The 16,471-nt window shown below is 39.2% G+C and overlaps 1 protein-coding gene across 1 annotated transcript in view; it reads left to right on the forward strand.

Annotated features, from left to right (window-relative positions):
- The window catches only part of DOCK1 (dedicator of cytokinesis 1), a 597,377-nt gene that overhangs the window by 127,864 nt on the left and 453,042 nt on the right, over positions 1-16,471 (forward strand). The window contains exon 32 of the mRNA XM_014587219.2: positions 5,363-5,471. Coding sequence (XP_014442705.1) covers positions 5,363-5,471 — 109 coding nt within the window. The remainder of the gene's footprint in view (positions 1-5,362; positions 5,472-16,471) is intronic.

Here is a 16,471-nt window from a genome sequence, read left to right on the forward strand (position 1 = left end):
CTTTCCCTCCCTTTTTTGTCCATTCCTTCTTCCAGAAATTCCAGAGCTTTTGAGCCGTGATTCCAGACTTTAATAGTTTGTTAACCTTATTATTATTATTTTTCCAAATATTTCCTAAATGTAGATCTTGGCTGCCTACTAAGATTCTTGGGAGAGAAGAGGTTGTAATATTCCTTTGGAAACATAGAATGCAGTTGTAACACATTGTATGGAAATACTTTTTAAATTTAAAGCTATCATCTGCACTGTTGAGAGCATGTTTTAGTATCTTATAGATTCTGTGGTAAGAAAAACTCAGACTATAAAGTCATATAGACAGTAGAGCTAGTCTTAAACCTCTTCCCTTGATATCCTTCTCATCCTAACTCCCCTTTGTCCCACCATTACATTTCAGTTATTACTTATTCATATGTGATAGCAGAAACCTAAATTCTAGAGGAAATCTAAAAGTCCTCTTTTGTATGGTCTATTTAAAAAGAAAGTAGTTCTGTGTCTCACACAGATGTCTAGAATGTTTGATCCATAACCAACTCTAAGCAGGTCTCCTTTGTGGACTTTTCAGAGGTAGGGAAGAAAACAAACTAGGACTCTCATTTTCTTACCTGCAACACATTTATTACCGTGGGAGAAAAACAATTGTGCTCACAGCTGGAATTGACAAGTGTGTTTTTTCTTTTTGCAGTTGGAATAAACTTCTGAGATTTTTTATTTTCTTTTTCTTTCAGAATGGTCTGCTGTGTTTTCATATAATACAGGTAGCTTTGTTAAATTTTAGGATAATTAACAGTCATTATTTTCCAAAGAACAAAGAGGCAAAACTTTGGAGATAATTAACAGTAATTATTTTCCAAAGAACAAAGAGGCAGAACTTTACTGAAGGTTATCATAGTTACTTCACTATCTTTCTTGCTATTTAATTCCATAATTTTTGTTTTGTTTAGAAAGCTCATTTAGTTTGGAAACGAGAATAGTTTAAAAGCTCTGGCCCAAAGACATTTGGTTCGTGGGGAACCCACTGAAAGATTCCTGACAGCCAAGGGCACTTCTGTGCTAGTTTTTGTTTGTCTGTGTTTTCTGTGTGGGCGGATCACATTAACTAGAAAGCCAGAAAACAGGCACATCTTACAGAAGACCTTCTGAATCACAGTACTAAATCTTGTTACTGCTTACCTCCTCTTCTGTTTTCCCTGTGCTTTGTAGAGTTTTTGCCTGTCATTTGGTGTTAGCTTTGTGAATAATTAGTTATTGATCATGAATAAGTTGTGCATCAGGCTTTTTGTTATCATTCTCTGGGTCACAAAATGGAATATAGGTAATAGACAAAGAGCCTGACATTCCTTGCTAATGAATACTTATTTAAGTAGAATAATGAATGAGTATGTTTTATCAACCTATTTATTTATTAGTTTATATTTATCAGTCTCTGAATTCATTCTTACCAGCCCTTTATCTACCTCAAAGTGCATCTATCAATGACTATTCCTAGTTTGTTTGATAAAACCCACAGGTGAGATTCTAGAGCTTTCCCCAGTGATCTTTCACTACAAAATGATGCTTCAAAGAGATCACTGTAAAAAGCTAACCATTTGTATGTTCTAAACATGTAGGACTGGCAGCAGAGAAACTGATTATTAAATATTCATATTTGAGAGATGTTTGGTAGAATTCTAAAGATAATAAAGACTCATTAATTATGCTTTATAGGTTTTTAAGCTGTATTATTGGGGACATACAGATTTATAATGGTGGTATCCTTCGTGTGGATTTATTTTTTGATCATTATAAAAAAATTAGCTTTATCTTTTGGTTAGTGATTGCACAGATGATCTTTTTCCATTCTTTTTTTTCAACCTTCCTTGGCTTTATATTTAAAGAGTGTTTTTTACAAACAGCATTTAGTTATGCTTTTATTTACTCCAGTCTAATAATCCTTTTAATTGAGAATTTCATCTATTTACATATAACTGAGTAATATATTGAGCTTATAGCTACTATCTTTCCATCGTTTTTTTAACCCTTCTGGAGTATATTCCCCCTACTTTTTTTTTCCTTTTTTTTTTTTTTTGCTTCCTTTTGCTTTTTGTTATCCATTTTTCTGCTTATCTTAACATGTTAGCTAAGCATTTTTTAAACTGTTCTTTTAATGATTATCCTAAAGATAGTAATTTGCATGTTGGATTTGCTGTAAAATAATTTAACTTATTTTTTTCCCCCTGATTAAACTAGATATGGCTAGAAAACTAGAACACATTAAATATATTCCTTCTACTCTTTTGTAATACTGTGACCAGGCATTTCAATTTCATATATATTTTAAACTCCACAGACTTTACTATTATTTTGTATAGTCAATATTCAGCCAATATGTTTTATATTTATAATTTAAAAAATTTTTCCTTCAACTGTATGTTTTCCTTTGGGATCATTTTCTTTCTGTTTCAAGAACTCCCTGTAAATTAATTTTTTTAGTCTAGGTCAGCTACAGATTTTGTTTTTATAAAAATGTTTTATTTCACCTTTGTAGTTGAAATGTATTTTCATTTAATATAGCATTCTACATTGGTAGTTATTTTTTTCCTCCAGATTTTATTCTATTCTCTTTTGGTTCCTATCATTGTGGTGAGAACTTAGCTTTCATACTTACGGTTACATCTTTGAAGATCCAGTAGTGTCTTTTTTTCCCTTATAAGTGCTTTCACAGTTTGTCTCTATGGTCATTAGCAGTCTTACTATAGATTACATAGGAATGCTGTGCTTTATTTATCCTGCATTGTTTTTTTTTATTAGTCATTGGAAATTTTATAATTATTCTAATATTGCATTTGGTTGAATTCTCTCTCTCCTTTTTATGTTTATTCATTTACTTCTTCTGAGAGAGGGATTTATATTTAGAGAGAGAGAAGGGAAGGATGGGAACCCAGTACTGGTCCACATGTCAGTATCTACCCCAGCCTCAGCCAGTCTGAATCGCAGGCATGTGTGTGTGGACCTGGTGTGTACAAGGAAGCCGTCGGATGGAACCCTGGGGCATTTGCATGTGCGTCTAGTATCTCAAGAGCTGAGTCACTGGCTGGCTTCATTCTTCTTTTATTCTGGCACTTCAGTGACATGTTCTCTTCATTGTGCCTGCATCGTTCTAATATTCTTTAATGTATTTTCCTTCTCTTTTCCTCTTTTTAAGTTTTTTCCTGTGGATTGTCTGTCATTGTCTCTTGCTATGTCTACTCTGTAGTCAACCATGTAATGAATTCTTAGTTTAGATTATAATTTTTAGTTTAGAATTTCCATTTGGTTCTTTTTCATAGATTTATTTTTATACTAAACTGCTCCATCTTATCTTTTATTTTCCTCATTTTTCTATTTTTCATATTTCCATCTTTCTGTTTTCTCTGTTGTAAAATAAAATAATTTTAGTTATTTTGGTGTTCTTGTTAACTAACTGCAATATCTCAGTCACTTTGGGGTTCATTTCTATTTTCTTTTCCTCTTTAACTTGGTCATTTATCAGCTCTTTTACTGAGTTTGGTAATTTTTATTTCGAGGCAGGACTTGCATATGTAAAACCATGGAGGCTCCAGATGATAGGATCATCTTCCAGAGATGACTGATCCTGCCCTCTTCTAGATAGAGAAAGCGGGGCTTATTCCCGTAGTCTAACCAGAGACTATACCTAGTCAAGACTGCTGTGCAGTCTTGGTAAACCTCAGTGTACAATTAATTTGCCTCTGGTTCTCCAGGGTTTCACCTGAGATTCTGCTGTGCTTTCTGGGGCCCCTTTTCCTGGTGTTTTCCAAACTATAGTTATTTTCCCTGCAGACATAAACTTTCCACTCATTTATTCATTTATTTATTTAAATTTTTCTATAGTGTGTGTGAGCTCACTAGAGAGAGACAGTTACAGGAGAAGGAAGGAGTGAGAAAGCACACCCCTCTCCCCTCAGAGGGATGGCCACTCTGCATTTTCTTGTAGTCTCAAGAGTTTAGTCACTCATGCATATGTAACCAGCATGTTTTCAAACTGCTGGGTCTGGAACTCAAGCTATGCAGTTGACCATGTAGGATCCAGTTGCCTTAACCACTGTGCCACCCACTGACTCTCTACTCTGCTTTATAGAGGTTTTCAGTTTGAATTTTTAGTCTCCTACCTCATACAGCTCCAGGAATTGGCAAATTTCTTGAGGGGAGAAAATGGTTACATGTTCGAAATCTCCCCATGTTTGTACCAGTCTGCTAAATATTCTCTATGCCACCTGTAGGCAGAAATGTGTGGCTCCATACTTTTAATTGTTTGGTATGCCATTTAAGCACAGTCCTATTTGAAAACCCTTATTTACAAAATATGTACAGTAGGTTGTTATTTTCCATTTTATACAGAATTTTTTGCTTCACCACTGAACTTATTTAAATATATAATTATCCCTAGAGTAATTATCACTTCATTTACAAAATTTCCTATTGTATACAAATTTTCAGGTATGTTTTATTTTTAATTAGGCAAAATACTGGTCTATATTAATAAAGCATCTGAATTACAGCATTTTAAAATGCAAATGCATTGCTTTTTAGTAACATAGCAACTTCAAGTAACTGCTAATAAATAATTTATAGATGAAACTTATTTATAATTAGCAACCTATATTAGCATACATGTAACCAATGTATAATTTTATTATGCACTTACTGAATATGCTACACCTCTTGAAAAATTATCAATAACCACTACTTCTATTATGAATGAATTTGTATAGTTTCATTACTCTGAAATAAACAATTTTGAATTTACTATTTATTATAGTGCCATTTCCAAATGGTTATAAGATCATGTTAAATTTCAGCAATTAAATCTCTTCATGATCATCAATTATGAGACATTATGGATTTAGAAACACTGGCAGAAAACACACCAAAATATTAATAGTGTAATTTCTGTGGGTAGGATTAAAGCTGATTTTTCTTATCTTTCTTTCTTTTCCTGCCCTTCTTTGTCACTCACCTTTCTATATATTGGGTTGTTGGAAAAGTCATGGCTTTTTTTTCTGTTTTGTGTACAAAAATGCATCATGACTTTTCTGACACCCCAATGTTTTCTGTGTTTTCCAGATTTGAAAATATAGTATTACAACACAAAAAGTGGCAAATGATATCATTAGAAATCAGCTTTTTTAAAGAGGAGGCATGTGTCCATTATTGAGTGATCTAGATTAACCTGTCAAATTGCCTTCCATGTTTCATGGATGTTAAAAGAATTGCCTCAATATTCTAACTTGTCACCCAGGCAACTCCCTTAATAGCTATAGATGTAGGATCACAAAATGGTGATGTTTCCTGCCAGGCCACCAGAGTTTTATGTGTTTCCTTGCAGACTGTATGAGAACAAAGGAGAGGCTGACTTTGTGGAGTCTTTGCTGCAGCTGTTCCGATCCATCAATGACATGATGAGCAGCGTGTCGGACCAGACGGTCAAAGTGAAGGTAGGTGCCAACCATGGTCCAGACAGATTTGCTGATGATGGGCTTCACATATAGCTGAGAGGAGGGGCCTAGATACCCTCTGCAAGGTCTGCATGAGTGGAAGGCCCAGGAGTCTCTTTTATATGTGTCATCATGCTCCATAGGCAATAAAATTCTTTATTCTTCTTCCCTAGATAGTCTTAAATACCTTAAATGTTCATGTCTTTGTTCCTCGGCAAAGAGAAGTTTCACATTTACTTATTTAAATATGGGGAGATTGATGAGAATTGTGTTTTATATCTAATTTCTTTCTTTCTTTTTTTTTTGGAGAGGTTTTTGCCATAGGGTGCGTGAGCTCACCAGAGAGACAGAAAGCGAGAAATCATCCCCAGGGGGGATGGCTACGCTGCAATCCCTTCTCCTCCATTCTCCTCTCAGGATCTTAGGCATGCACACACACGTGCCTGGCGTGAGTTGAAGCCACCAGGTCCGGGACTCAAACCGCGGTTGACTACATGGGAGTCCAGTGACATAGCCATTATGTGGGTAGGATTAAAGCTGATTTTTCTTATCTTTCTTTCTTTTCCTGCCCTTCTTTGTCACTCACCTTTCTATATATTGGGTTGTTGGAAAAGTCATGGCTTTTTTTTCTGTTTTGTGTACAAAAATGCATCATGACTTTTCTGACACCCCAATGTTTTCTGTGTTTTTCAGATTTGAAAAATATAGTATTACAACACAAAAAGTGGCAAATGATATCATTAGAAATCAGCTTTTTTAAAGAGGAGGCATGTGTCCATTATTGAGTGATCTAGATTAACCTGTCAAATTGCCTTCCATGTTTCATGGATGTTAAAAGAATTGCCTCAATATTCTAACTTGTCACCCAGGCAACTCCCTTAATAGCTATAGATGTAGGATCACAAAATGGTGATGTTTCCTGCCAGGCCACCAGAGTTTTATGTGTTTCCTTGCAGACTGTATGAGAACAAAGGAGAGGCTGACTTTGTGGAGTCTTTGCTGCAGCTGTTCCGATCCATCAATGACATGATGAGCAGCGTGTCGGACCAGACGGTCAAAGTGAAGGTAGGTGCCAACCATGGTCCAGACAGATTTGCTGATGATGGGCTTCACATATAGCTGAGAGGAGGGGCCTAGATACCCTCTGCAAGGTCTGCATGAGTGGAAGGCCCAGGAGTCTCTTTTATATGTGTCATCATGCTCCATAGGCAATAAAATTCTTTATTCTTCTTCCCTAGATAGTCTTAAATACCTTAAATGTTCATGTCTTTGTTCCTCGGCAAAGAGAAGTTTCACATTTACTTATTTAAATATGGGGAGATTGATGAGAATTGTGTTTTATATCTAATTTCTTTCTTTCTTTTTTTTTTGGAGAGGTTTTTGCCATAGGGTGCGTGAGCTCACCAGAGAGACAGAAAGCGAGAAATCATCCCCAGGGGGGATGGCTACGCTGCAATCCCTTCTCCTCCATTCTCCTCTCAGGATCTTAGGCATGCACACACACGTGCCTGGCGTGAGTTGAAGCCACCAGGTCCGGGACTCAAACCGCGGTTGACTACATGGGAGTCCAGTGACATAGCCATTATGCTAACTGCTGGTCCCTATCTAATTTCTTTGGGTACCTCTGTATCTGAGATGATGTGGGAGACTGGGGTTGATGGTAGCCCAGGCATTAATTGAAACTCAGGTTTTGGCCCAGAAATGGTATATCTTTGTCTTTCGGCAAATCTTTGCCTTCGTAGAAGAGTGAGGGAGCCAGCATTCCTGTTGGCCTGCTCCCCACATTTGACGATCCATGCTCGCCCTGCTGTCGTTTGCAAGAGAGATGCATTCCACTCACACGAGACTTGTGCGTTCTTCGGGACACCGACTGGTGTGGAGGTTCCTGGGAGGCAGGGCATGGTGGGGGCATGGTGGGGGTGTGAAACAGCCCCAGGAGCCCCAGACACTTGGGTATCCTGTTTATGGCAGTTTTTATGGGACTGACTTATTACAGAAGGAGCTGTGCAATTTGCAGTTTGTTGCCTGTGCTAATTCCTTCAAAGAACAAGAATCTTCCAAATGATTAACTTGCTGCTTTCACTTGACTGCTCATTGCAACTGCTTCTATTCTTACTTTCCTCTTTTAATGTTTTTTTAATGTATAATTTCAGAAAACATTTTTATGACTATTGTCTTAAAAATGTTTTGGGTAAGTCATTTCTCAGCTTTAAAGCTTTTCTGTACATTTCGGAACAAAGACATATGTGTGTTCAGATGAGTCTCATGGTGGCTGTGACCAAGGGAACTAGTGTAACTAAACATGAATAAAGTCACAGTTTGCCTTTCATCTCTGAGGGAGTGCAACTGTCGAAGAGTCATTGGATCCTTCACTATAATTTCTTGATCTTTACATGAATTTGTTATAAAAATCAGTGATCTATAAAGAATGCTTTCTGGTGCACATATTAAAGTGTTAGGTTAATTATTTTGGCAACTAGATATAGCCTAAAGCTGCCTTATTGTCCCAAGGTTAAAATTAGCACTTTGTTTGGTATGTTTACTACTGAATCCAGTGGTATTTTAGAAAAGCGGGTGCATGTAGTATAAGAATAGATAAAATTACAGCAGTTTTAATCCCAGTAGTAATTTTAGATGGCTCAGTATATTTTACATTACCCTATTTGATGGAGCTTGACTTGTACCTGCCTACTTCCTTCCAAATTAAGTCATTTAGTGATGGGAACCCTGGAACACCTTCTTATAGCGGTTGTTTTATTATAGGACGCACAAGTGAGCTCAGTGATATTTATGCCTTCACACAAAGTTTACGTGATCTCATGTAGAACATACATGGGGATTTATTTGACATGTTGCCCCCTTTGCTGATAATTTGGTAGCATGTTATTTCTTGATAGTTTCTTTCTAGGCATCAGGGATTTAAGAATTTCCATCATAAAACCCTGATCTTTATGCTGTTTCAACTGAGTTTTGTTGTGTTGGAATGGAGACACAATTGCGAATTGTTTTATACAGAGAAAGCCTTTTTCAGATTGGATCGTTCTTCAGGGTTTGGATGTTTCCCAAAGGGGAACATTTACTTGTTGGCTGTTTTGGTTTTTAGCATCATCTACTCACCCTCATTTGTGACCTGGAGGCAGTGTGCCCTTGTTCCTCAGTGACTTTATTTTAGGTGACCTGACAGAGTTCTGTACCTGTAGTCACGCAGAACCGAATGCACTATTTCTCTCTTAGGTTAGAATTAGTTGTGGGATTTTATGCCTCAGTGAAGGGAGAGCAAAAGGAATTTCAGCTGATAATTTACTGCAGCATAAATATGACCTCAAACTACAGTTTTCAGTAGTATCATTTTGATTTAGTGACAGATTTTTACCAAGGTTAACGTAAGTGAGAAAACAGAAGCGGGACAACGTTTGGGCAGCTGTCCATGTGGGAGAGGAAACACCAGCAAATGTGTGGACATTGCCTGCTCTGTTCCTCTCTGCAGGCAGCTGCCCCAGGTCATCTCCGCTTCCTAGGCTCCTGCCCTCAGTGTTTCTAGAGATAGACTCATCTATGTGCCACTTTACTTTCCTCAGGTCACAACCCCTCAGCCTCAGGGATGCAGTCAAACTCTTGAAAAAATACTGTGGCAAGACAGCAGGAGTTTTGCTATCATAATAAGTGTACGGTTTAGTGGCATCAAGTACATTCACATTGTGTGTAACCATCACTGCTCCTATAGTTTGAATTCATGTGCTTAAGATTACCATTGTACAGAATTCAGGTGATAGAAATTTAATATGAATATGGTATGGTAAGTTAGGGTCTTGGGGAGGATATTAGGTTTAAAGTCATTAGGATGAGGCCCCCATGAGTAAATCTTGGTAGGGCTATAAGAAGACAGAGACAAACACACAGAGACAGACACAGACCTGCCAACTCTGCCCCTCTCATTTCTCTGTGATGGTCTGTGCTGCTCTTTGCCCTGACCTGAGGAAGAAGCCCTTCCTACATGCAGCTTCTAAACTTTGACCTGCAAATGTGAGCTAAATAAACCTCTGTCCTCATAAACCACTCAGAGCCAGATATTTCTGTTATTAGTAGTACAATGGGTAGAATAGCAACCATTTATCTTTGAAGGTTTTTTCCATCTTCTCACCTGAAACTGTACCCATTAAAGGATAAGTTTCAGGGGCTAGTCAGGGCATGTGGTGGTAAAGGTGATGGATCCTACACGGGTTGAGTCCCTGACCCAACACCTGAAAAACACATCAGGTGCATGTGCGGGTGTGCCCCAAATCCTGAGAGAATGAAGGAGAAGGGATTATGGTGTGACTATCCCTTCTGGGGGTGATTATTTGCTTTGCCTTTCTATCTCTTTAGTGAGCTCATGTACCCTATGGCAACTAGAATCTAAAGTAAAATTTTACTAAAATCAAAAGTAAAAAAGAAAAAAATAAAGTAAGTTCCTTTTCCTTCCTCTCCCATGGCTTTTGGCAGCCACCATCCTACCTTCTGTGTTTATGAATTTGACTATTGTAGAAACCTTCTTTAAGTAGAATCATATAATATTTGTCATTTTGTGATTAGTTTATTTTAGTTAGCATGGGGATCACCTCAAAGATCACCCATATTGTAGCATGTATTAAATTTTCCTTCCTTTTTAAGGCTGAATATTCTTCTACTCTGTGTGTATACCACATTTTGTTTTTGTTTTTCTCCACCTCTGTCAGTGAGCACTTGGATTGCTTCTGCATTTTGGCTCTTGAGATAATGCTATCAACATGGATAGTCAAATATCTCTTGAAGACCCTGCTTTCACTTCTTCGAGTTACATACCCAGAAGTATTAGGTCACTGGAAAAATGCCTCATGACTTTCTGGACAACCCAATAGAATAGCTGGGTCATTTGGTAATCATATGTTAATTATTTGAGGACTCCCCTTACAATTTTCTTTAGCACTTTCCTGTTTTGCTCAAATTCTTTTTTGAGAGGTTTTGGCTATAGGGCGCATGTGCTCGCCAGAAAGACAGAGAGAGACAGAGAGATAGAAAGCGAGAAATCACCCCCCACGGGGGATGACCACACTGCAATCCTTCTCCTCCATTCTTCTCTCGGGATCTTGGCATGCATTGCATACGTGCCCAGTGTGAGTTTAAGCCACCGGGTCTGGGTCCTGAACCGTGGTCAACTACATGGAAGTCCAGTGACATAGCCATTATACAAACTGCTGGTGCCAAATTCTTTTTTTAATTCCTTGTTGAATTTACCTTAGAATGTACATCTAATAGCTGCTGTGACTCCAACCTGATCCCCTACCGTACCCACTTGCCCACTTTACTGGGGTGCTGCTTCTCTCTCTACTGCACTGCAAAGTACTTCTGGGATTTCCATAGCACCTCCTCTTCATTTTTTACTGCCAACCCCATAACCACAGCTGACCACCTACCTCTTCCTCTGGGGTCCTGCTCAATCCTATTTTCTTCTCAGTCTTAGACCTTCCATCCTCATTTTAGGTTGCTCTTTCACCTTCACCTTCTACCAGGCATAGGCATTCTGAAACTTCAACATATGCTTGGTAGCTCCTTCTTTGCCAGCAGCTTGTACCAGTCGCCAGCTTGTGGCAATTGCTACTGCCCCTGATTCTATTCTCTACCCACCGCACCCCAGCCAGCTTGAGACTTCCTTCCATCGCCTTCTCTTCCTTTTGCTCTCCTTGGCAGTGATGTCAAGAATACTGTGCTGGTTCAGGTCCTTATTTCCTCTTGCTGAAATTATGGCAAAAAATCTCTTAACTGTTCCCTACTCCCTTATGCTTACCTGCCCTTTTTTGTTATCTGACATCTATTTTTGATGTTTTCCTAAAATTCACATCTGCCAGTGACTTGCTTTTTCTCAGAAAAATGTGGTGTTCTCCATTTGCCTGGAAAAATGCATAAAGGTCTGGTATCTGCAGTTTAGACATCTTCACAGTCCACCTTCACAGGAGACCAGCTCTCTTTGCCTCTTACCTCTTAGAGACATGCATAGATTGCCTTCCCCAGAGAACACTGAACATCTGAAAGCTTGGAAGCCTCCTGAGGGGTAACTTTCTCAATCCATTGGTTGATAGAAATTAGCATGAACTTCAAGTGCTAGAGTAACAGTACCTGGTACTTATTGATCACCTATTATTTTAAGTGCTATATATTAACTTCTTTGGTCCTTACAATAACTTTAATAAATAGGTACTATTATTGTTTTCATCTGAGCGCTAACACATAGAGACATTAATTAATCTGCCCAAAGCCACACAGCTAGGATGTGTCAGACTGATGGTTTCAGGGAAGAATGTTCAAGTTCAGAGCTGCACTCACTCATCTCCATTCAGCTTCTCTAGAGGGAGTATTGTTAAGCACCCAACTATTCTATGATGTTTGAAAATACAGCCTTAGCTCTCATCCACATCTGTGGACAACAGCTCTGTTCTGGATGCTTTGGGCTCAAAAGATGTAGACATCATTTCCTGTGGAGCTTTCCATCTAAGAGGATATATTCTATGTACATGCATAAAGCAATTAGCAAAAAAAAAAAAACAAAACAAAAAAACAAAAAAAAAACCCCTTTGATAATATGCCACAAAAATTGAGAGAATCTGAAGGAGAAGGAGTAAAGAAAGTTACAAAGGGTTGATTGTGAAGGGTTCATGGAACAAGAGGTCTTGGTGATGGTCTTGCTATGTCGGCAGCAGATGGTCTGCTTTCTGTCCACTTTTGCAATGCTAGACTGGGGCATTCAGGGCTTTGCAGTCTGAGTTGTCAGAAGCATTGACAGTTTCACACAGTTCCACAAATATCACTACTTTTTCTCTGGGATGACCCTGAAAAGACCGCTGTACACATGACCTAGGCATAGTCTCTTGTTTTATCTGGAGTTGAGGATCCTAGACTTCTCTTTAGAAAGAAACTTACACTATGATCCACAGTAGGGTAAGAAATGGAGTCTGTGTGTGTGTGTGTGTGTGTGTGCATGTATGAAGGCAAAGAGGTGTGTCATGTGTATGAAACTGAGAAATGGTTTAGGAAAATTTTTTAGCCTTATTCTATGTGATACATTCTGGCACTATCTGTTCTATCTTAGCCTCCTTTAGTCTATTGTAGACTCATGTATTTCACTAAAAAATTGCTGGTTGACAGACATTAAATTTATTTCATGAGCTGCTAATGGATCTCAACCCATATTTAAAAAACACTGTCTTTTTGCCATTCTTTAGGGCTCTTCCTCTGGCTCTCCTATTCAGCTTATGATGAAAATATTAGTTTTCTGTGTTTCTTTCATTGACTGTAGAGCCCCAGGCCCCTGATGCTTGGGTATCTTTCTACTTGCATGTGGATTGGACTGGGGTGGAGATTAATTGAATTTGAGGACCCCCCAAGCTGAGATTAGCACACATATGCTGGAGGATTTGTCTTCCTCCTGGGGACTGTCCCTAGGGAGCATGCTTCCCTGTCTCTTCCCATTCTAACCATCTCATGGTGTCATTTCCATCTGGCCTTCTTAGAAAGGAATTGTGTAGGAAAACATCTTTCTGTAAACTCTGAGTACAGTTGATGGGTGTATTTTGCCCTGTCAATGGTACTTGATAGAGGTTTAATGTCCTTAAAATAATATCTTGCCCTAAAATTAATTGTACTAATTTACTTATGTCTTGCCCCAGATTCTTCCTTGTGATAAGTTTTTGTTCCTTTTCATGTGTATATTTATAAGCTAGAATCTGGGGTGTGGGGGAGGTCTAAACTGCTTCACAGAAATTTGTAAGTTTAGACTTTTATTGTCCTCAGGAAAAATAGTGTGATTGTATTAGAGATGATGGCCAGTACGGGTCATATGTAATATGATTTACTGGCAAATGTGGAAATGATAGAGTTTGTTCCATAACGTTTGACGTGCCTGATTCTTCACTAGTAGTAACAGCAGCCCCAATGCAGACTCTTTTTCTTTACATGCTGTGTTCAAGATTTCCAGTAAGATACGAAGTCCTATCAGTTGTGTTCAAGAAAGCAGATATGTATTGCGGTTTTGCCTTCACTTTTACAATTAACATGTGCACCTGTTCAAAGAGTAGAAGTACAGAAAATTAAATTAAGAAAAGGATCATTTATCATTACAACTTCTAGAGAATACACTGTTAGCATTTTTGTCTTTATAATCAAATACTTTTCATTATTTAGCATCATTCTATATACATTTATTTATGTAGACAATATATCCATGGATATACCTATGTATAGATTGTATATATTCCTATGTATATATATATACACACACACCTTTACAATGTTCACTTTTTTCTATATGTAGTTCCCTACATCCTTCAGTGATTTTCAAGAACATTTTAATATTTTTTTTAAGAGAGATTTTGCTATATAAGGTTTTTGCACTTGCTGGAGAGACAGAGAGACAGAAAGCAAAATCACCCCCCACCCCAGGGGAATGGCCATGCTACAATCCCTTCTTTTCTATTCTCCTCATGGGATTTTGCACATGCATGGGCATTTATCTGGCATTGAGTTTTAAACTGCCAGGTCTTGAAGTGAAGTCAACTACATGGGAGTACAGTGACGTAATCATTATGCCATCTGCTGGTCCCAGGAATGTGTTTTTTAAGGTTGCATATTACTTCATTGTAGTGTCATAACTTATTTACTAGTTTTCTGTCTTCGAGTACTTAGATGGTTTCTAGTTTTCATTTCCATAAACGGCACTACAATAATCCACCTTGACTGACCCTCTCCATTTATGGCATAACCCTTGTTCCATCTGGTTTGCTCTGAGGCATCCAGATTTCCAAGTGCTCTAAAACTCTTTGAAGTCATGGTCAAGGCTGTTTGCTCGCCTCCTAGAGAATGGAGCTGTGCATCTTTTTTCTGGGCCATTTGTGATTAATGTGACTATGTGGACTTAGTTTTCCAGTATAACTCTGGTTCCGTCTGTGATTCCGCTTCATGCCCCACTTCATGCTGTTGAACTACTGAGCTGCACTGTTGTGTTATATGGTGGGAGCCATTTCCTCTCTCCCTGAAGCCACCTGCCTATGACACCTTTGCTTCCCTTGTTATGGGATTGTTTGCCAAACTAGGTAAGGAGAAGAGAGCATATCTGAGTTCAGCTTCCTGAGCCCAAATGGATCTGGGCCAAGAGAGAGCCAGCCAGTGAAATATTGGAAACATCACAGACTAGCAAGCAGCTTGAATAACCTGGGGAGCATGCACCCATAATAGCCTGTGCTGGGTGGTGCTGCTCAGTAGGCTGACACCACATGGCACACCTGTGTTTGAATCCTGGCCTGCCCTAAAAAGCTCGGTGCTGTGGTGTGCACCTGTGATTCCAGCTGTGTGGTGGGCCAAGGCAGGAAGATTAAAACATAAGACCTTGTCTTGAATAAAGAAAACAAAACAGTGTCCAGTAGGGGGTGTGGTGATTGGGCTGTTGTACTTCTGCATGGCTGACTGCAGTTTGAGTCCTGGACCTGGCGGCTTAAATTTCTCACTGGTTACATGTGTGTGCATGGCCCAAGTCCCAGGAGGAGAATGGAGGAGAAGAGATTGCACCATGACCATCCCACTTGGTGGATGATTTCTCACTGTCCCTCTCACCATCTCTCTCTCTGTCTCTCTCCAGTGAGTGTGGGCGCCCTATGGCAAAAACCTAAAAGAACAAAACAAAATAAAAACAAAACTGCATGTGCAGATATATGCACATACATACCATGCGCATGCACAAGTAGAAACTGGGGAGCATTTTGAGCAAGAAAATTTTATAGGAGTAAAGAGTAAACTATTTCACAATCTTTATTTTGAGTTTGAGGAAAGAGGTGGAGTGTTTTCATTGATCCAGAAATGTCCATCGGTGGAATCAAGACTTCCTTGCAAGTCACTAATCATTCTTGTGCACAAGGATGCAGTGGTTTAGATGGAGACATCCCAGGACATGTTGTCTGTGTGAGGGACAGTCTTGTTGAAATACAGTATTGGGCAACTGAGAGCAGGTAGCTCAGGTGAAGCCAGCCACAACAGCAGTGGCTACACTTGAGAGTGCTGCTGCCACAGAGGGGAGAGGGGAGGTTCCTGAGTCCAGGAGGTGAGGGAACAAAACCAAGCTTAGAAGTTATATTGGCCTCCTGGGACCATGATAACAGAATACCACAAACAAGTTAGCTTAAAACAGCAGACATTTCTTCCGTTATAGTTCTGAAGACTAGAAGTCTGAATTGAGCTGTCATCAGGGTTGGTTCCTCCTTGATGCTGTAAGAGTCTGTTCCATGACTCTCTCCAAGTATTCTGGTGGTTGTTGGTAGTCCTCAGCATTCCATGGCTTGTAGATGCACTACTCCACTTTCTGCCTCCTTCTTTATATAGCGTTCTCTCTATGTGCCTGTTTTTGTCTGTTCCGTTCTTATAGCAACACCAGTCATGTTGAATTTGGGGCCCATTCTACTCTTGTATGACTTAATGTTCACATGATGCGTAGCTTTAAAAAAGCCATCAAGGCACCAGAGGTTAGGACTTGATCGCATGTATTCTTTCGAGTGACATAGTTCAACCCATAGTAGATGTCAATGTAGATACACCTTGGCTATCAGTGGCATTCAGACCAGTAGTGGGAGAAGGGCTGGGGAAGATGTGGGCCTTGAGTCAGATGCCCATGGTCAGCTTGACACATCAGGAGCTTTGGACTGGAAACTTTCCCAACCTTGGTGTGTACACAGATGCCCTGGAGTTCTTTAAAATGTGGACTCTGATTTTGTAAGTCTGTGTAAGGGGCCACAGGTTGTTTCATTTTCTAATCAGTTCCCAAGTGATGCTGATGTTGCTGGTCTTGGGCCACACCACGGAGTTGGAAGTGGCCAGGCCTAACCTAGTGTAAAGAGCTCTGTGGCAGCTATGAGCAACAGCAGAGGGTATGAAGGCAGGTGCAGCCATTGGCTTCTCTTTGCCTCCTGCCCTCAGCTACTTAATGTTCTGGATTGTTTTGTTTT

This window comes from Tupaia chinensis, unplaced genomic scaffold, assembly GCF_000334495.1.
Source record: "Tupaia chinensis unplaced genomic scaffold, TupChi_1.0 Scaffold000197_1, whole genome shotgun sequence".
Classification (NCBI taxonomy): Eukaryota; Metazoa; Chordata; class Mammalia; order Scandentia; family Tupaiidae; genus Tupaia; species Tupaia belangeri.